Here is a 20,985-nt window from a genome sequence, read left to right on the forward strand (position 1 = left end):
GTCCAGAACTAATGAGTAAATGCTTAATTTTGTGTTCATGCTCTACATGTTTACCCTCACTCAATAATTCAAAACGTAGTGATTGTGCCATTGTCGCCACCGTATTTGTAGCTCTGTGTGAAACGAGAAATACCCAGGTGCCACTAACCAAGCAGTGAGCAAAAGTGTACCAAGAGCTTGTGTCTGAGAATAGGACCGCGCAGCTAATGTGGAAAATAGACGCAGTATAAGATACTTTTATTCACTGGTCTCATGAGTGTGGCTCAGTGCTCGCAGAAATGAACTGCTCACATATGCAACAATTTTTCTGGCATTTGGCAGACGCCTTTATCCAGAGGAATACGATTTATCTCATTTTATACAACTGAGGGTTAGGGGGACCAGCAGTGGCTGCTTGGTGAACCTGGGATTCAAACTAACAACCGTCCCATAAATAGTCCATCACCATAACATCTAAAATGGGTGATGTTTACAGGTGAGATATTAGCCATGTCTAGTCATGATGTGTATGAGGTAAGCCTGTGTATTTTACCTGTCAGTAAACCAGGTCAAAAAGCGGGACGGTGGCAGCTCAAGTGGTTAAGGCTCTGGGTCATTGACTGGAAGATCGGGGTTCAAGCCCCAACACCGCCAAGCTGCCACCGTTGGGCCCTTGAGCAAGCGACCCCAACCTACCTTGCATCATGGCTTATCCTGTGCTCTGACCCCAACCCCCAAGGATGGGGATATGCGAAAAAAGTATTTTATATGTGTGACTTAACTTAAACGAGTATCGAGGGGTTCCTGTGATAATAGTAACAGGTTCCTATGGTAATTCAGTTAACAGTCACCAGGCACAGGCCTACCTGGGGAACCTTGCCATGCTTTCTCTTAGGATTAATCCTGTAGTATGAAGTGATAGAAAGCAGGTTTAGCCACCAGCCCAATATAAACAAGAGCGGAGATGAGGATCTGAAGATTTACAGTATCTGAGGACAGAAGAGTTCTCTCTGGCTTCGTGTAGAACTTCTGAAACTGATTTAATCTATTCCATGACCAAGTGCATCAGTATTCAGTACAGAAGCTTGTGTATAAACCTCCACACTCTGGAGACTGCACTGCAGTCAGCCCCGAGTCTCTCTTCTTTATTTTTTTCTTTACTTTGCTACTTAGCACATTCTTCTAACAAACACTTCGCCAATATCCCTTTGTCTTTATCTTCTCCGCTTCATTCCCAGGCCCATTGTCTCCGTCTCGTTTTTTCTTTCCTCGCCGCTCTTTATATGCACAGTGTGCGTTCGCGATTAGGGCGTTTTGTGCCTCTTTTGTGCGTCGCATTTCGTTTCTCTCGCTCGTCGTATTTCACAGCCACGTTAAATCTCTGGAACCCTTTTCGAGGCAGCGTGTAATGAAATGGTGAAGGGAGGCTGAGCTCTGACTCCACTGTGGATAAACACTCAGATTAGGAGGATGAAACGTAAAGAGAAGCGACGCGGACAGAATAGCGCGGCATAGTGAGAGATAGCTGAACCGCTACAGAAGCTCGTTCAACAGGTGAGCTGGCAGGAGGTTTATAATTAGCGAGAATTATTCACATCTTTCCCAAGAATGAAACACACAGTCAGTGTTTGCTATTTGAGCACAATAATACAGAAACCCCTACAATTTAATTACAATTAATACCTTGTGTCTGTAATGGCTTCAAGGTTGGAGAAGATGGTTTACACTTTTAGAAAAGCTCATGGGGTATTCGGTTTGCCTCCCAAGGTTTTATGTGGAGCTATACAACTGCTTGGATTGTGACTCCTCTGGGAAGCTAGGAAACTTAAAAAGGAAAAATCCATCCTGGCTTAAAGAGATCATGTTCCATCTTGACTTAAAGAGACGATGCTACAGTGCTATAGTCCTCTAGTCCGTCCTTTAGTCTGCTTGACGTACACGTCATCTTGTCAAAGGCCATCCAGTCAAGCTGAATCTCAGTGCTAATGTGTCCTAGATGCTAGCTGCATTTGCGTTTGGTGTCTCCACTGTTTCTGTGTTGGATATCTTTCTTTAATATAACGGTGAGCATCAATGGAAAAGGGTGTGTGTGTGTGTGGGAGGGAGGGATTATAATCTTGTAACGTTATTTTTACATTCCATATATAAAACGAGAGCAATCCATGCAAATCATGTGATTGGTTAGTTTTCCTGTGTATACATGTACACACATGGGTAGGATATAAACTTTCTTTTCTCACTGTATGGGATTTTCTTCTGTAAACGCTTGAATTTATAAATAATCTCCGGCTTGATAAATAACGCCCTCCCTCTGCTTACTCTCTCACATCCTTGTAAGGAGCTTATCCAAGTGAATGAACAGTCGGAATGTGTTGTGTAGCATTTTCACACTCTCAGCACTCCGTGGGTGGATTACAAAGGTGCCCAAACTTGTGGTTTTTCATTACTGACACTAATCAAATCAGGTTTATAAGTTAAAGGACAACTCCATCGACGCATGCGGTTCAACACCATTCACAAATTTTACTCCACCACACCGAGCTTTCTCTAAAAAGCCCAGCAGTTCGGTTCGTCCCCAAGGTCCATAATGAGCTAACTATAGTGTTGAGACTTCCCTCACTGTCAGAACACGCTTACAAAGTGGCGATTCAAACTGGTACATACTTCCCGTATTAGAGCATATCCTCACAGCTACTTTTACCCTCCGTTAGTCAGTCGGGATGTAGCGGGGTTTTCGCAGACGACAGCTTTTCCCGTTTCCTGGGCTGGGAGGTGTGCCGTATTTGTGGAGGTGTGAAATGAACAGGCTTTTATTGCGTCTCGCAGCACCTGAGTACACTGTCCACGGGTACCATGTGTTGATAGTAGCTCAGTAGGAAGTCAAAGCATATTGGCTGTAGGTGTGGACATCGCAGTCCTTCAGAGCAGCTGTATAATATATATTTATATATATATTCATTCATCATCAAACCAAACTTTGGCATTGATACAGAGACCACATTAAGTACAGTGATATTGCTATTGAAAGTATACTTTCATGGCATGAGAGCACGGCATATTGCTCTTATTAAATAAGTAATGTGTCCAAGAGCGCAGAATAATACACTGGTGATTAGTAATGCACAGCTTAGCTTATAGGAAGATAAAGAGCATGAATGGATCCAACATTTTTAGGTCTATTAGTTAAAAAAAAATCAAAACAAAATATATATATATATATATATATATATATATATATATATATATATATATAAGAAACTTTATTTTGTATGCTTAAAATTAAATTTCAAGTTAAGTAGTAAAATATATTAGTATTATATATATTAGTAAATATTATTAAAACTTTACCTTATATCATTAAAGTTCAGTTTTGTGTTACATCACTAACTTTGCGTTATATTATTAATGTGAAACTGTACTTTCATAAAAGTTCCCCTTTTATATCATTAACAAAAAAATTAAAACGAAAAGTTTCAATAAAAGTTACATTTTGGTACAGGAACTTAAACGTTATGTCGTTGAAGAGAAACTTAAGATATTACTTAGATAAGATGAATTTCAATCTTTGCACATCATTACAGTTCCATCGTATGTTACATCACTGCAGGTTACTTCATTAAAGAAACAATTTTTTTGTGTTAAAGAGAAACTTTACATTGCATCATTAAAGATCATTAAAGTTCAACTTTGTATTTGTCCAGTCAAGATGAACTCGATGTTACATGTTATTATAGTACATGTTGCCCGTTCTTTTAAAATATAATAGAATTTTTTAATAGTATAACTTTAATGAAGAGATATGAACATGAACATCTCAGAAAAATGACATTTCTCGGTTGAGATGGATGGATGGATGGATGGATGGATGGATAGATGGATAGATAGATAGATAGATAGATAGATAGATAGATAGATAGATAGATAGATAGAAAGAGAGAGAGCTAGATAGATAGAACTTTGTCATTGCAAAGAACATGTACATAGCAACAAAATGCTGTTTATTAGAATAGTAGACCTTATATCAATATTATATTGTCATCTCACGCCGGCACTACAATATACTCTATCTATCTATCTATCTATCTATCTATCTATCTATCTATCTATCTATCTATCTATCTATCTATATCTCTCGATATGAATAATGTAATTTGGCATCACTTGCTATGTAATGGGCATCTATAACACTAGTGGTTAAGTTACACTAATCTAGTGGTTAATCCAGTCTAAGGGGTTAATCACAAACACCTTAATTAAAGGGCTTAATTTGCTCACGTGAGCTTGTGTCTATCGTCTCTGTGTAAATTATTGCTGGGTTACAGATTTCTGGAAATGTTTCATCAGACCTAAATGTTTTAACATTTTATTGAGTGTGATGTATTTTTTTTTTCAATCTCTCCTGCTTAGGAATATCTCTCTTTATACGTTTGTTGGGGTTCTTTGCTGTACCTTCAAATACATTGTATGTCATTGAAATGGATGGATGACTACGAACATTCCGCATCCCATCACGAGAGCTCGTCTGCAACGCGATACACCGAACAGACGACTTGCCTGAATTGTTAATACGAGATACGGATAATCGTGATGAGTGGATTGTTCTGTGTGTCTCTCCCCCAGGTGCTGGCACTGTTTGAGGAAGGCGAGGAGTCCACTACGGCCTTTGTGGAGCCTATAGTCATCCTGCTCATCCTGGTTGCCAATGCAGTCATTGGAGTTTGGCAGGTGTGTGTGTGTGTGTTTGAAGATGAATAATTGAGCGTGTGTGTTTGTAACGAACTCCAGCACAAAAGATACTGGCCCAATAAATAAGGTCTGTTTTTCCTCCAATGTCAGCATACAATGAAAAGGCGCATCATTATGCAGCCCAGAGACGCTTTTTATTTCACAAAGCACAAATCTGATCCTGGAGGTAGATGCCGGCCTGCAGCCTGTTGCACCACCAGGACGTCATTTTTCTCCTAGCTCTACGGTCCATCTTAAATCATATCCCGAGAAACTAATTAGTCTGAACTTAACACAGTGTAGAATTTCAGTAGCGCCACAGACACTTGGTCTGTCGTAACGAGAGGTGACTGAGAACCTAAACCCTATATATATATTTATATATATATATAAAATTATAGATAGATAGATATACACACACACATTTTTTAATTAATGCACCTGTATTTAAATATGCTGACTGACAGCATATTACATTACAAATCTTTTGTGCTGTATGATATAAATAAACGTGCCATGTTGTTGAAATGGATGCATTGTTTATTCCCATTCTAGCTTCTTCCATGTTATCCTGTTGCCTGTGTGTTTACAGTGCAGCTGATGAGTAATGCTGTGAGAGGTGTCGAGCGAAATGTAAACGTTACGCCAGAACCGCAAGACGTGTTGATGGTGTAGATCAGCATCCTGAGGCTGGGCTAAGTTTGTGTGTGTGTGTTGTGTGCCGTTGCAGGAGCGTAATGCGGAGAATGCCATTGAAGCTCTGAAGGAGTACGAGCCAGAGATGGGTAAAGTGTACCGCATGAACCGCAAGGCCGTGCAGAGAATCAAGGCTCGGGATATTGTGCCAGGAGACATTGTGGAGGTGGCAAGTAAGCATCGATTTCGAGCAAGGGGCTCTCATGTTTTTTTACAGCCAAGAATGCCTGAAAAAAAGGGCTTTGTTTTCCTTCATTTTGAAACTCGCCATTAGATTTTAAGTGATATTATTCAGAGGCATGCAAATATAATAATGATGGGTTGTGCTCCCCCCCCCAAAAAATTGTTCTGACCTTGGTTACCATGCAGAAAACTTTGGCTAGGAAACTTTTCTCTTTAAATGAAATAGATTTAGGTGTCACTTAGCAATTATTAGGTTAGTTGATTTATTATGGCAGTGGAAGGTCCTCACAAGGAGAGTAAAGACGTGTGTGTGTGTGTGTGTGTGTGTGTGAGAAAGAGAGAGAGAGTGTCCAGCCTTCACCCTCCTGTTTTCCCATATGGTCACTACCTAACAACCACCACAGTGGCACCACCTGGATGCCACAAGCTGTTTGCCACCCAGGCTCCAGAAAAAGCCCCTATTTTCTCTCTCTCTCTCTCTCTCTCTCTCTCTCTCTCTCTCTCACACACACACACCTCATGGTTCAAAACATAGTAAGACTCCCTTCTATAAAAATAGACCTGTTGTCAGTTTCGGTACAGAACCTTGTATGCACACACAACATGCGCTAGCACATGCACACAAATCCTGTATATTAGATCTTGTCATTAAAATAATCAGTGTCTGTTCCTGTAATCCTGACTTGCTAATGATGTTCAGTTTGCGTGGGCGAGGAGAGGAGAGGAGAGAACAGGGGAGACAGAATGAATCCAACCTCGGGAGGGGGGAAGAGGATGAGGATGAGGGAGAGAGAGAGAGATCCTGCAGGGTTTCTGGCTCTCATTCATAGCAACAACAGTGGCCTGCTGAATGGAGCTGGGGGGAAAAAAAGCCGAGAGAAAACAGTGTGCTTCGGAGTGAATGGACACCGTGTACAGGATGGTTATATTACACAATGGGACACTCGGACGTCTCATCTGGCACTCCAAAGGCATAGGAAACGCTTCCTTCAGATTTTGCAGAGGAGTTGCAGTAGGTTTGTGTAATTCTGCTGTTACCCTGCTCCTCATCTACTCACTCCTACGTTCAAGCACTGTTTAACTTTCAGAGACTGTTGATCTCGGCTTGCGGCCATCTTCTCACCACCTTCTCAGTTCGATAACTCATGGCTTGTATATAGGCATATTATTAGAAACAAACATAAAGCTCCTGGCAACATGGTTTTAATGTCAATATTTCTTGATGGTAAAGATCTGTAATTTAATCAGCAATTGCCGTTGGTGAATTCAGGACACACACACATATATATATGCTTACCATCTCTTTTAATAGGAACACCCATACAACCTGCTCATTAATCCAATCAGCCAATCATGTGGCACCACCACTGTGGGTAAAAATCAAGCAGAGAAAGATCAAGAGCTTCAGTTCACATCAGACACCAGAGTGAGGAAAAATCTGATCTCTGTGGCTGTAATCATGGCATGAGTGTTGGAGCCAGACAGGCTCGTTCCTGAAACTGCTGATCATCTGTGATCTTTGCCCATAACAAAGTTTAGATCAATGGATTGTTGTATGCACTGTGCTGCTGTAACATGATTGGCTGACTGGACAGCGGTATCAATAAGCAGGTGTAGAGATGGATGGATGGATGGATGGATGGATATTTAAATGGATGGATGGATGGATCATAGGTGGATGGATGGATATTTAAATGGATGGATGGATGGATGGATGGATGGATCATAGGTGGATGGATGGATGATGGATATTTGGATGGATGGATGGATGGATAGATATGGATGGATGGATGGATGGATGGATAGATTTGGATGGATGGATGGATGGATGGGTAGATGGATGGATGGATGATGGATGAACGATAGATAGATAGATAGATAGATAGATAGATAGATAGATGGATGGATGGATGGGTAGATGGGTAGATGGATGGATGGGTAGATGGATGGATGGATGATGGATGAACGATAGATAGATAGATAGATAGATAGATAGATAGATAGATAGATAGATAGATAGATAGATAGATAGATAGATGGATGGATGGGTAGATAGATAGATAGATAGATAGATGGATGGATGGATGGGTAGATCGATAGATTTAGATGGATGGATGGTTCATAGGTGGATGGGTGGATAGATAGATAGATAGATAGATAGATAGATAGATAGATAGATAGATAGATAGATAGAGATGGATGGATTGATAGATTTGGATGGGTGGATGGATGGATGGGTGGGTGGATGGATGGATATTTAGATGGATGGATGGATATTTAGATGGATGGATAGATATTTGGATGGATGGATAGATATTTGGATGGATATTTGAATGGATGGGTGGATATTTGAATGGATAAATGGATGGATGGATGGATATATGGATGGATGGATATTTGGATTACTGCTTTACTGTAAAAGTGATATTACATTTGGTTTAAAATGAACTTTAAGGTTCTTCCCTACTATCATGTAAAAGCTACAGTTTTATTAAATCTGTTGTTTTTAATGTCGCATGTTCTCCATACTCCAGGACTAGGGTTGGGAATCTTTATAGAAAGGGAAAGGGATATTATTATCCTTTATATGATTATAGGAAGGGATATTTTGTACAGTGCTCGACTGATTGTGTTTCTACCAACCTCCATCAGCTCACATCAGTGATAATGTATATTTACTTTTTAGTCAGAAAACAGTGTGACCCTCATGCATTTACTAACACGATGAGTGTCAGTGAAGCTGTAACTAATGCCCTCACTGCCACAATATTCAGCCTTAATGCTTCTCCAAACCTTACTGCTCTTCTTGTGATTGAGAATCAGAGATAAAACAAGAGCATCAAGGGTGAGGTGGGTGGAATGAATGAGTGTGTAGAGGAAAATAAAAGGCGGGGAGAGGGTGAGTTAGGATACTAATGTGACATCTGAGCCTGACTGATGGGGGATATGAGAGAGAGAGAGAGAGAGAGAGAGAGAGAGATTGCAGTCTGGGAAGGTGAGAGACACAAGAAACACAGCTAATGGTGAAGAGTGAAGCAATGATGGGAAAAGTGGTGAGGGAGGGAAAGTGAAAATGGATTGTGTTACCTGTCCCGGTGGGGCGGAAACAAGCCGTTCTTTGTCCTCAGGTCCCTGCTGAGACAAGTCTGCATTCCATAAACTGTGCTCTCTCACACACACACATTCTTCTTCACTGATGCCCCAAAGGCTCGTCACACAAACCTTGAGGGTTCTGCAACTTGCTCTAGCCATTTTACATCACTTTTGACCCAGATGTTTGCAGGACAATTCCACATGCTTGCTTTGTGTCCAGTTTCGTTCTGCATCATATACTGAAGTCTGGTGTTGGAATGTTCAAGCAAATGCACTTGCCATGTGTTCCTGTGTCTTCAGCAATCCTAATGATGTTTAGACACATGGGTTCAGTGGGCAGTGGGTTCTAGGCAGTCGAATGGTTAAAGTGACAGATCATTAAGCTACCACATCCCCAGTCATGGGCGTCTGTGAGGTTCATGTATGTGGAAGACAACCTTTTGTTCACAACATTAGCAGCAGATTGAAAAGCTAAGGAAGCTAGCTTTACATGTTAGCCATAACCCTGCCTTGTTGGTGTGTCTTATGTGAGACAGGAGAGCTGGTTACAGGGTGGGTGCCACATCCCTGTACACCACTGCAGAGCCATCAAGTGGTTATATCAGGTCAATAAACACAGCAAAAGAGAGCGAGTGTGTCCTCCATATGTCAAATCAAACTGAAAACAAAGTTAGCTAGGAATTTATATGCCTTTGAACCGGATATTAAAAACATTAGTTATTGTGGATTGTGGACCTCTTTGTTACAGAATTGAATGACAGGCATGTTTTTATAGCTTGGTGGAGACCAGACTTAATTGGAATTAATTTTGACCTTGTGGGGACAAGCGAGGTGCAAAGATGCAAAAGTTTTTTAAACTGAGTTTAAGGTTAGGGGATGATTTAGCTATTGCATAATACCTATAATTAGCTGCATCAATATTTGTCAATGAAAGGTTCTTAGAAGGATATTAAAACGTGTGTGTGTGTGGTGGGAGTTGGGGGGGTGCAGCGGTTGTATGGGAGCTGGCAGAGATGAAGGTGCTGTCAGCACTGTCAGCTTAAATGCCTCTGTCTCTTTATCAAACCCTGACATAATCTTGTTGCTAAGCACAGATAAAAAAAAAATAAAAAAAAATACACAAATATACAGTCACTAACCTAGCACAAAAGCAAAAGTGAAGAATACCACATTTTGCATCCCAGGCAGTACAAAAACAGAGCATTTGAATGAAAAATGGATGTGGAAAAGAAAGTTTAGGAGTTCCAGAAGGCGGCACATACAAATCGGTTACTAAAACAAAAAAGGGGAATCGGATGGCAAAACAAATGGCAACCGGGTGGAAAAAATGAAGCCGCACATGCACACGTAGGTTTGTCTGATTTGTCTGCTGCCCACCTCCTGCGTTCCTGTTCGGGATCATTTGCAGGCATGCGCCACTTTCAACGGAACCTTTGGCACCCGCGGGGCTCCGTCTAAGCAGGGGGTACTGGAAACCGCCATGGCTATTTTTGAAAAGCGCAAGTTAGCAAACATATAAATCAATTTGCACATTAGTTTCCAGCCGGCCCTCGCTTTGGGGGTAACGGTGGAAGTCCAGAGTGGAACTTTCCCCTGGCTCTCTCACACACGGAAAACTTGTCCATTACAGGCCCCAAGGAGCTGCTAGGAGATTTCTGTTGGTCCAGCAGACATGGAAAGCTGGGAGAAGTGTTTTTTTTTTCTTTCTTCTTTCTCCTTTTCACTCCTTTGGAGCAGTTGTTTGGCTGTTTTATTACTGTTTCAGTGTTTTGATTACTCTCCATCATGTTGGATGAAAGGGTGTGTGTAGATATATTGTATGTCTTGTGGGTCATATTATACCAGATTCTCTGGACAACAGGGGTCATAGCCTGTTTGACTGACCATTTGGGTTCTTTTTGTATCTATGTGTGAGCAAGAACCATCTGCTTTCCTATAGAGGAATATATTATATTTGACTGATATTACTGATAACCAGCCACACATAATGGCAAGATTTCTAGTGTATATGAGGAATAAAACACTTTGGGATGTTCTAGGAAGATAATAAAGCTTGGTAACTTTGGTGTCTCGCAAAAGGTATCAATAGGTGTATACAGTAGTTCAGATGGTCAAAACACAACCTGATGGATAGATAGATGAGAGCTTGCACAGAATGTTGCAATAAACATCTAGTGAAGGTCATACTGGTTTGAGCTGACATGAAGGCTACAGTGACTCAATTAACCACTCTCTAGGACCACGGTGAGCAGAAATGCATCTAAAAGCTTCTCATCTTGATGTGAGTGACCTGCAACAGCAATGGATTGCACTCCTGTTAGCCAAGAACTGGATCTGAAGCCATGTTGGGCACCAAACCTGCAGCTGATGCTTGGGCTAAGACATGGCTTATTATGTATATGATATATGTATTACAATTGAATGTACTTCACCTTCTCCTAGATCTCTCTTCCACCTGTTGTAGGAAGTCTGCTCATATCTCAGCCTCTGCCTTTGACATCATGTGTTTGCAATAAACTTTTGAATGCACTAGTATAACGGCCGTGCTTACTCGCTCGCTCTCTATTGTTCTAACCCGAAGCAAAAGTTGTCTAACTGGAGCTGGTCACATTAGCATTTAAATGGGCTCGGAAACCGTTCGTGATGGCTGGCAGGCTGGTGGGAGGAAGGCCGGGGCATTCGAATGAACAAAAATGTGGCAAGATAGCAAAGAGTTGAAGAAGACATTTACAGAGACCCGGGATGACTGAGAGAATGTGGGAAATGATTTTGAGGGATGGACTAGGCCTGGGTTCTCGTTCTTCAATTCTGCTTACTACACGCATCCCCAGGCCAGCCTCCGACTGCATCCTGGCCATGCAGTAGCAGGACCGAGGAAGGGTGATGGACGTATGTGGGTGAGGACAGAGAAAGAGAGAGTAGGGCGAAAAGGTAGCATTTGAAGAGAAGGGGCGGTTTGTGTAACAGTGGCATTACACAAGACTTTGACATGGAGCATCAGGAGTAGGAGTGAGATGTATCGAGTGGGAGAGGAGGTCGAGTCAGGCGTGTTGAGCTGTGTCTCGCTGAAGAGCTGGCATTCAAGTCAATTCTTTCATCCAAACGTTTTTATTCTCTCTCTACTGTTACTTCAAGAGCAATCGAGTCTTCCCATCCTCCACTGAGCACATGGAATAACACCCCGCCTTGTTTCCCAGGAACTTCAACTTTTTCCTCTGTATTAATGATGCACGATTCCTCAAACCACCACCAAAAATGGCCTTCGCATGGCTCAAGTCCAAGTGTTGAAACATCAGTACGATTCCATGCACCCTGTTTGTAACGAAGTGTCTGTAGTGTCTTTAGGCCCGACCCGTCTGCAGCGCAAGCTCGGACGGCTTAATGAGCATGCATTTCACACGCCTAGTCACAAGGCTACGGATCATTAATATATTTCCAAAAATATCAGAGAAAACGCTTTCAGCACACAGACTGTCAGATTTCTAAAAGAAGGTTATCACGAGGTTAATTTGTTGGAGATATTTTCAGCACCAGGGATTAAATGTAGAAAACTTGTTACCGGAAGAGTGCTGAAGCAGGATGTGAGATAAGAGGGCTTATCTCGGCAGATAGAATTCTGCATAAAGGAGAACCTAGCCCTAGTTGACGCTCGGACTCGGATACACTTTGTAGACGTAGACCAGGGAGGTCGGAGTTCGTTTTCTGAAGCTTTTTTGATTTCGAATACTGTCTGTTAGTGATGATCTAGCTGAAAAAGATATCGACTGTGCTTGTTCCCAGACAGAAATGTTGATTAGCTTTATCTCTAGTCTTTGCTCGCTTGAAAATTTCGAGCTGCTTTTTCCCCCTATCGATGTAGCACTCAATCTTAGTATTGATCCTATAAAGTGTCCGAGTTTCTATCAGCTCGGGATCGAGCAGTCCGAGCCGTCTACATGCTAGTTATGTCTGGAGTGTTGTTTTGGTTTGTACTGTTTACACCATCCACTGCATTGCTTTGTTTTGTTCCCAGAGAACATAATCTAATTTCTTCAAACCACAGAACTGGCGAATCCTTGAATCTGATGCGTCGGATGACGTTTCTGTAACAGCAGCTCTGACCGTAGTTCCGGCCGTAATCCAAATCACAGGTCCATATGAATGCGCTCATTAGCATTGCTATAGCAACAAGTCATTCACGGGGACTTGTGCGTAATCTAACCCTAGTAATAAACAAACTAATAAAGCTGTTTAGCAGAGAAAAATGTGGGACGGTGAAGGCATCTGTAAGGAGATTTTTATTTACCAGTCTCCGATGTATAGCAGACAGTAGGATTTCCGCTACAATTTAACATGACGAGACTGGGATTGTTTGTCTGATTAACTCAAAAAAAAAAAAAAAAAGGGAGGAGGAACCTGGTGAAGGAACAATATGTAGGTGCAATAGTTTTTATAGATAAAATTTCTTCCTTGGGTTAAACAATAGATTAAGCCTTGGCTTTGGCTTTTTGAGAGAACCTGTTTGGAAATCTGACTCCAGGTTCGAAATGCTTGTTTGAGCCTCCTGTCAATCATTTTATAGACACTGTACTCTGCTGCTGTAGCTTGAGATCCTGGAGGTAGAGTGTTGGGCAAGAATCATTCAAATAACAATCTGAAGTAATACATCTTTAAATTAAGTGTAAATGGTTAAAATAATAAATTAAGTGTATATGATGAATAAAACACTTTGGGATGCACTGTTCTAGGAAGATAATGAAGCTTGGTAACTTTGGTATCTCGCATCACACCACACCAGTATAGGATTGTGTATTTAGTCTTTACTCATTACATGAAGGTGTATCAACAGATTTCGAAGGCTCTCCTCTCTGATGGATGTATATATTTATTCTGTTTTCCAGTTGGAGACAAGGTGCCCGCTGACATCCGAATCGTCTCCATCAAATCCACTACTCTCCGAGTGGACCAGTCCATCCTCACAGGTAGTGCGCTAGGAATAAAAGCAATAACTCCGCCTCTTCTATATGACCCCAGGATTACATTATTTGTCGTTTGGTTATCTGTCGAAAAAGCCATGTTAAGTGCTTGTGTGTGTGTGTGTTTAACAGGCGAGTCTGTATCTGTTATCAAACACACTGACCCAGTACCTGACCCACGAGCCGTAAATCAAGACAAGAAGAACATGTTGTTTTCCGTAAGCACTTCCTTCCTGTTGCATGTGTATGTGTGTGTCTGCAAAAAAAAAAAAAAAAGCATGTGAATGCCCCAGATATTTAAGCCCACAGCATTTTATTTCCTTGATTTACTGATTTTCCCATCTGCTGACATATACTCCGAAATAATTCAGCACTTCTTTCTGCATAAAATTTTCAATTTCTAAGATGTTGAACTTTTATTTTTTTACTGTCTTGTGGAATTCGACTGCGTTTCATAATAGTCACTCTCTTTGTCTCTTTCCGTCCTTTTTTCCATCTTATTTCTGTAAAAAAAAAAAAAAAATTAGAAGAAGAAATAAGCACTAGGATGTCGTATAAATACAAGACTTAAGTGTTCCCGCTACTCCGGTCCTGTCACAGGCTTGACCCGGGAACATATTTTTCCATCCTCAGTTCACTTCCATTCTATTTGGATTATTTATAGTCGAGGGCACACCTTTGAAGCGCTTTAATCACTTGAAGCCACAGAATCACTTTGAGTACGCCTCTGTTTAGTTTAGCAAATTGCACTTGTGGTATATGCTTTTTAGAGTAGGCCTTTTATGCATTTTCCAACACATCATCCCTTTTAATAAATGTGGTCCACTGGGGGAAAAAACGTCTAACGCCATTATGGCCAATGAAGTTTCCAAGCTGCGTTAAGTGAAATGAGTGTACGAAACGTTTGAAATGGCTGCCATTTCCCTACCGACCTATGAAGGCAGCCAGGAGAGAGTGTCTATGTGGTTGAAAAAGCTATGTTTGTGTTTTTGAGCTGTGCATGTGGGAATGGAAAAGAAACAAGAATGGGCTCTGATCCTGTCCGTACGTTTTCGTCCAGGGCACCAACATCGCCGCAGGCCGTGCCATCGGCGTCGTGGTCTGCACCGGCGTCTCCACCGAGATCGGCAAGATCCGTAACCAGATGGCGAGCACGGAGCAAGAGAAGACGCCGCTGCAGCAGAAGCTGGACGAGTTCGGCCAGCAGCTCTCCAAAGTCATCTCTCTCATCTGCATCGCGGTTTGGCTCATCAACATCGGCCACTTCAACGACCCCGTGCACGGCGGCTCCTGGTTCCGCGGCGCCATCTACTACTTCAAGATCGCCGTGGCCCTGGCCGTCGCCGCCATCCCCGAGGGTCTTCCCGCCGTCATCACCACCTGTCTGGCTCTGGGAACACGCCGCATGGCCAAGAAGAACGCCATCGTGCGCTCTCTGCCCTCTGTGGAGACCCTGGGCTGCACCTCGGTCATCTGCTCCGACAAGACTGGAACGCTTACGACCAATCAGATGTCCGTGTGCAGGGTGAGTTAAGACTCCTTGTTGAGATTAACGGTAGGACAAGTACAGTCTGCTTTTCAGAAATAAACAATGAAGGAAAGCATTCAGCTCAGAAAACAATGTCTGTCAATCTACCGTAACATGAACGGGACAAAAACAAAGCTAAACCGCATGAATAGAAGCCTGTGTAATGCCTGGTGCAATATTTGTTTTTAAGCAGCTTCCGAGCAACATATTATTCTAAAAAAAATAAAACGCGATACTACAGGTCTGGAAAGGTGAAAATGAGTTTACTCTGTAGCTCTATTTTTATCCTCGATTCTTTCACACTGCCCTTCTTAAATTCACCTTCATACAGTCCTCGCTGGCCAAAACTGCTGTATTTGTTTAGTTTGACATTCCACCTCGAAGACCTCTCCCCCTGCTCTCAGTTGTGTTTCTATCAGCACTCTTGTTATTTTTGGAGCACTGACAGGTTGCTCTTACAGGCCTGGCAACTCCCAAACCTGGCTGCATGGGCTTTGACGCCTTGCCAGTGTCGGTGAGACGCTGTGTGTACACCTGGATGATGCAACACTCACAGCGTTCAGCATCGACACTATCTGCGGTCCTGTGTTTATAGAGGAAAAACAACTTGTATCAAGAGAAAAGCTGCAGCAATTAATCCACAAACTAAAAATAGCAGGCAACAAATCTCATTATTGTTATGAAGATGTAAGATCCCATATCGGATACTTGTGCACTACGTATGCGCGTTATTGTAGAATAAATATGAGTAGTGTCCACACTGAAAATTCCCATAAGAAGAAGTTTGCATACCTGCGAGAAATGTTAAATGTTGGCCGCTTCATGCACTCAGAGTTTTTGCTTATGGAGTGGAAAAGGGGCGGGGCTACCAGATAGACAAGAAAAAGAGATGTTCCATTGGAGATGATGCTACCCTTCTAAAATTGATGGTAGAGTTCATAGTGTAAGTGTATAGAGTGTATGGACGTGACTTCTGTGTCCAGTCATGAAACTTCATAGGTGCTGGGAGTCGATTCCTAACGAGTCGATTCCAAACCCTCGAAACGATTCACCTTGCACAAACAAAGCCAGCTATATCAATGTAGCCTTTGAGTGAGTGTGATCTGGCCAGTGGATATTTATTTAGCTACAGTACTTTGCAAACCCGTAATTTAATTCAATGTTCTCTAGCCTATTAATATCATGGAAAGAAATCATTTCTAATATTAATATTTGTAAAATAGTAATTGTAACCGAATTGATTGGTCAATTGAAGCAGAAAGCAATCAATAGGCGTGCCACATATCAATATAATAGTTAGAAAAGGGGAGTATAAAGTATAAAAGAATGCTAAAGTTTTTAGGATCATTATACTCGTCAGTATGACCCGGAACGTTCCGTGCTGTACAGAGTTCTTAGTTTTAGACACTACAAATGCTCTTTTGTCACACCCACACTGACACACAATGCACTAAACGCTCAACATAAACCCTTCATAAGGTTACCGTCAACAGGAGCAGCTATATTACTGCAGTTTAAAATGGTCTCTCTATGTATCTAATGTGAACAGATCTGTACCACAGTGAGTTTATAATATCTGATTATTGAGGCGTCTAATGATCAGGTGATTAAGCACATGCAGAGCATTACTCCGGTATCTCCTACTTTCCCTCATTCAAGCGGCTGGAAGAGAAACGATCGGTCTTTGGATCGAAGCTCGAAGAAGGATCGCATTATATGCAATTTGCAAACACAAAAACTCCCCACCGGAGTCGCAGCCAGTAACCTCAAATCAATAGCACTTCCAGTCAAGCGAGAACGATTACACAAAATATAGCTTTTGCATATGGGGGGACATGAAACAGAGGGTTTCTCAGTGCAGCTTGGTTAACATGAACAGGTCAGGGTTGATGAATTGAGACTTAAATAAAAAGTTTTAGCTGAGAAGAAATCAGATGTTTGTTTTTAGATAATTGGATATTGATCGCTAATCCTGATCCTTCATAAAAAAAAATTTAAAAAAACACTTTTTATTTCTTGTTTTTTTTTTTGTTTTTTTTTTTTATTATCTGAAAGGCAGAATTGAGAGAAAGCTCTGAGAATGAGGGCTTTGTTTTCTTTCCTTTGCCCCTCCTTTTCCCTCATTTATCAGGCCCCCACACACACACCCTCATGTCACTCCCAACTTATGTGACCTTTATGATTTCAATCGGAAAACTGCGATTGAAATTTTTTATTTTTTTTTATTTTTTTGGGTCACGTTGTGCCGTGTCACTGTTTCCAGCTGCATGAATGCTCGCTTCAGAGTAGCCTTTCCAGCTTGCTGCCTTTCTTTCTGTGCTGTTTTGGAAAAAAGGTGTGTGTGTGTGTGTGGCTGTGTGTGAAAGAGAGAGAGAGAAAGAGAGAGAGAGATGCAGGTGTGTTCATGCATTGTGGTTATTCATGCATGAGGGAATGCCGTCTGCTTGCTGTAATGCCCTGAGGGGTGTGTGTGTGTGTGTGTGTGTGTACCACAGGCCCTGCTGTCTGCTTATAAGCAGGGAGTTCCCAGTGTGCTAAACTTGTTTAATCTCCTGCGCTCCTGGGAACCTTCCGTCAAGTGTCCAGCCTCACAACTGCAAATATTTACTCACCTCGGGCTCGCTGTGATACGGGGGCAACCTAACTCAAACACTGACCTGCCTCGTGATCATATTATCACAGTCAACACACACACACACACACACACAGCCTTTCAGCACATGTAGTACAAGCAGCACTCCTTGCGTTTGTCTGTTTTTAAAATAAAACATGCAGGAAAAAAGGTGACAAGTGTATTAGTATTGTATACAGTAAATGTTTACCAGTTCAGTGCATATCTTTATCACAAAATTAATGACACTAACCAGGCATTACATTATGACCACCTGCCTAATATTGTGTTGGTCCCCCTTTTGCTGCCAAAAGAGCCCTCCCTGACCCATCATACACTGTGTATTCTGACACCTTTCTATCAGAACCAGCGTTAACTTCTTCAGCAATTAGAGCAACAGTAGTTCATCTGTTGGATCGGATCACACGGGCCAGCCTTCGTTCCACACATGACCCTGTCACCGGTTCACCACTGTTCCTTCCTTGGACCACTTTTTGATAGATACTGACCACTGCAGACCGGGAACACCCCACAAGAGCTGCAGTTTTGGAGATGTTCTGATCCAGTCGTCAAGCCACCACAATTTGGCCCTTCATCAAACTCGCTCAGATCCTTACGCTTGTCCATTTTTCCTGCTTCTAACATCAACTTTGAGGACAAAATGTTCACTTGCTGCCTAAAATATCCCACCCACTAACAAGAGCCATGATGAGGAGATCATCAGTCTTATTCACTTCACCTCTCAGTGCTCATTATGTTATGCCGGAGTGAGTAAGAAGTAAAGAACAAAGGTTTAGACACAGGAAATGTGTCTCAACATCACATCAGCCTATCTGCATATGTCAGCTCAACAACTTTAATAAACCTTAATAATCCATTATCATTTTTTCATGAAAAATCCCAGCCATGAGGCATCCATTATAAGATATGAAATCTAGTCTCTCTTTTATTTTTAATTTCGACTCTTTCCCACAGTCACCCCCCGTAAATATTTGGACTATTCCACTTGTCATCTGTTCAACAGAAAGTTGCACCATCTCAATTTACCAGAAGAAGGCTTTACTCATAACATAAAATGGTCAATGGTCATCTTGTGTACATCTAAATTTATTCTTACACATTGTACAACCCAGTTAAACAACCACGATGGATGCGTACATGGGTTTTTGTAAATAATTATCTAATAAGGAAATTAAAATGGTGCTTCTTTTTTTTTTTTAGTCGACTGAGAAGGCTCCTCTGTGTTTCGTAACTGCTGTATCATTTATATCACGATTGTGGAATCAGTCACACTAATAGTTTCCAGGAAGCCGGTGTTAGTATTTGCGGGTGAGAATGGTACTTGGCTTATCTTCCCTCTTCTCATGTCCTGTTCCTCTGTAGCGTCATCATGCAAGCTAAACATAAAGTCAGCGATTTCTACCACAGCGCTGTGAGATTCTCGTGTTGGTAGAACATCCGTCGTAAATGAAATCACGTCATATATCCGTGGTTCTAATACGTTATCGTTTGGAGAGATTGGCGCAAGATGGTTGATATTTGCGATGCTGTCTGTAAGTGGATGTTTATATCTAACATTTATAGAAGGAGTCTCCGGTGTCGCTGCTTTGTAATAGTCAGAATAGCCTTGTTTATACTTGGCAAAGCCTTTACACATATCTGACGTCCATCTGAAGGATTAAAAGCAATATCCATTAGCCTTCATGTCAAAGCCAAAACATCTCTTTCCACCGGGTTTCCACATCAGGCCAGGAAACGTTAAGTGATTTCATGCACAGCGGCTTTAAACACACCCCGACAAGCCTCGTTTCTTTTTATAACTTCACGCCATACTCGTGATATTTTGTCAGGGGCAGGGTTGGGGCTGGACCTATCTGTAGGTTTCAGTGCTGTAAGAGGCTAGCTAGCTAGCGGTAAGAAGTCCAGCTGTCATAGAAAGACATTATATGTGTGTCTTGACTGTTTAAAAGAAGAATCCCAGGCTCTCATAAAATAGTACCTAAAGTATGCAGTTAGAGACGCAAATCTGCTTAGTCATGATACGATACTGTCCGCGTTATTGTGCGACGTGGATGTGTGTAGTGTGAGAATGTGCAAAAGTGACACTCCGAAAAATCACCGTCGCAAGTGTGTGTGTGGTTGAAGAGAAGTATAGTAAATATAAGGCTTCAGAGAAAAGTCTTCAGGAGTTTGTGTGTTTGTTTTGTTTTGGGGTCTTTTTGTCTTCTTATCTTAAAGAAAGAGGGGGGAAAAAGGAAGCTACAGAAAGGGAGAGATGTTATAATGTTGGTCGATAACAGGATCCATCTTATCTTGTGGAGATTCCAAAACAAATGAAACAAATACGTGTGTAGAAATGTAATAAATTTAAAGGAAATATTTTACTAAAGGATCCCGCGCTCTCATTGCCTCAGCCTGGGTTTGATGCCCGGGCAGAGAGCTAACCCAGCCACTGAAGAGTTAACCCTCAGTGCCGGTCCCAAGCCCAGGGTTAAATGGGAGGGTTGCATCAGGAAGGGCAAAACCTGTGCCAATATGCGGACCAAATGATCCGCTGTGGCGATCCCGAACAGGCGAAAGAACAACATTTTACTAAACAATAAATTTGGCCTCTTGTCCGGAGGTGCTGATGGTGATTATTGTCTGTAACAGAACACGTAAAGTATTTAATTCTTTACAAATGCAAGTGTGTGTCTTCAGAGAAGAGAGGTGTCCCTTTAGGATTTCCCATGTTTACCCTCATCCCTCTCACGCTCATGATGATTTCCCTCGACTTCATCCCGAGACTTGATGCGATGCAGGATTAGTCCTCTATACCTCCTACATGGTCGTGGCTGTGCTGCATCCCTTCCCCTAGATCTCGTTCTTCCTCGACCCGAGCTCATTCGCTTTCCTCTGCCTATTTCTGTAGGTCTTTCGTGCCACTTGGATGATGTTAGATAGCTTGGATCAGAAAAAGCCGGAGGATCTTTCAAGCGATGCGTGTGCGATTGTATTAGTCCTTGTAATGACATATACATTTACCGTGTGTGTGTGTGTGTGTGTGTGTGTGTGTGTGTGTGTGTGTGTTTAAATGCCATTTTTCTACTCAGTGTCTATATGAGGTGACAGCTGTTTTTACAGGAGCCAGACGGTAACGTTCAGACCCTCGGCTCTTTGTGAAGTGAAGTGGAGCACAAGCATTAACAAACCTCACCAGTATACCTGGTGCTGGA

The 20,985-nt window shown here is 41.9% G+C and overlaps 1 protein-coding gene across 2 annotated transcripts in view; it reads left to right on the top strand.

Annotated features, from left to right (window-relative positions):
• atp2a3 (ATPase sarcoplasmic/endoplasmic reticulum Ca2+ transporting 3) overlaps positions 1-20,985 on the top strand; it is a 70,098-nt gene that overhangs the window by 27,704 nt on the left and 21,409 nt on the right. For both annotated transcript variants that reach the window (XM_058383894.1, XM_058383892.1), the window contains exons 5-9: positions 4,600-4,704; positions 5,435-5,573; positions 13,557-13,637; positions 13,764-13,849; positions 14,692-15,156. In XM_058383894.1, coding sequence (XP_058239877.1) covers positions 4,600-4,704; positions 5,435-5,573; positions 13,557-13,637; positions 13,764-13,849; positions 14,692-15,156 — 876 coding nt within the window. The remainder of the gene's footprint in view (positions 1-4,599; positions 4,705-5,434; positions 5,574-13,556; positions 13,638-13,763; positions 13,850-14,691; positions 15,157-20,985) is intronic.

Source organism: Hemibagrus wyckioides, linkage group LG28 (genome assembly GCF_019097595.1).
Source record: "Hemibagrus wyckioides isolate EC202008001 linkage group LG28, SWU_Hwy_1.0, whole genome shotgun sequence".
Taxonomy (NCBI): domain Eukaryota; kingdom Metazoa; phylum Chordata; class Actinopteri; order Siluriformes; family Bagridae; genus Hemibagrus; species Hemibagrus wyckioides.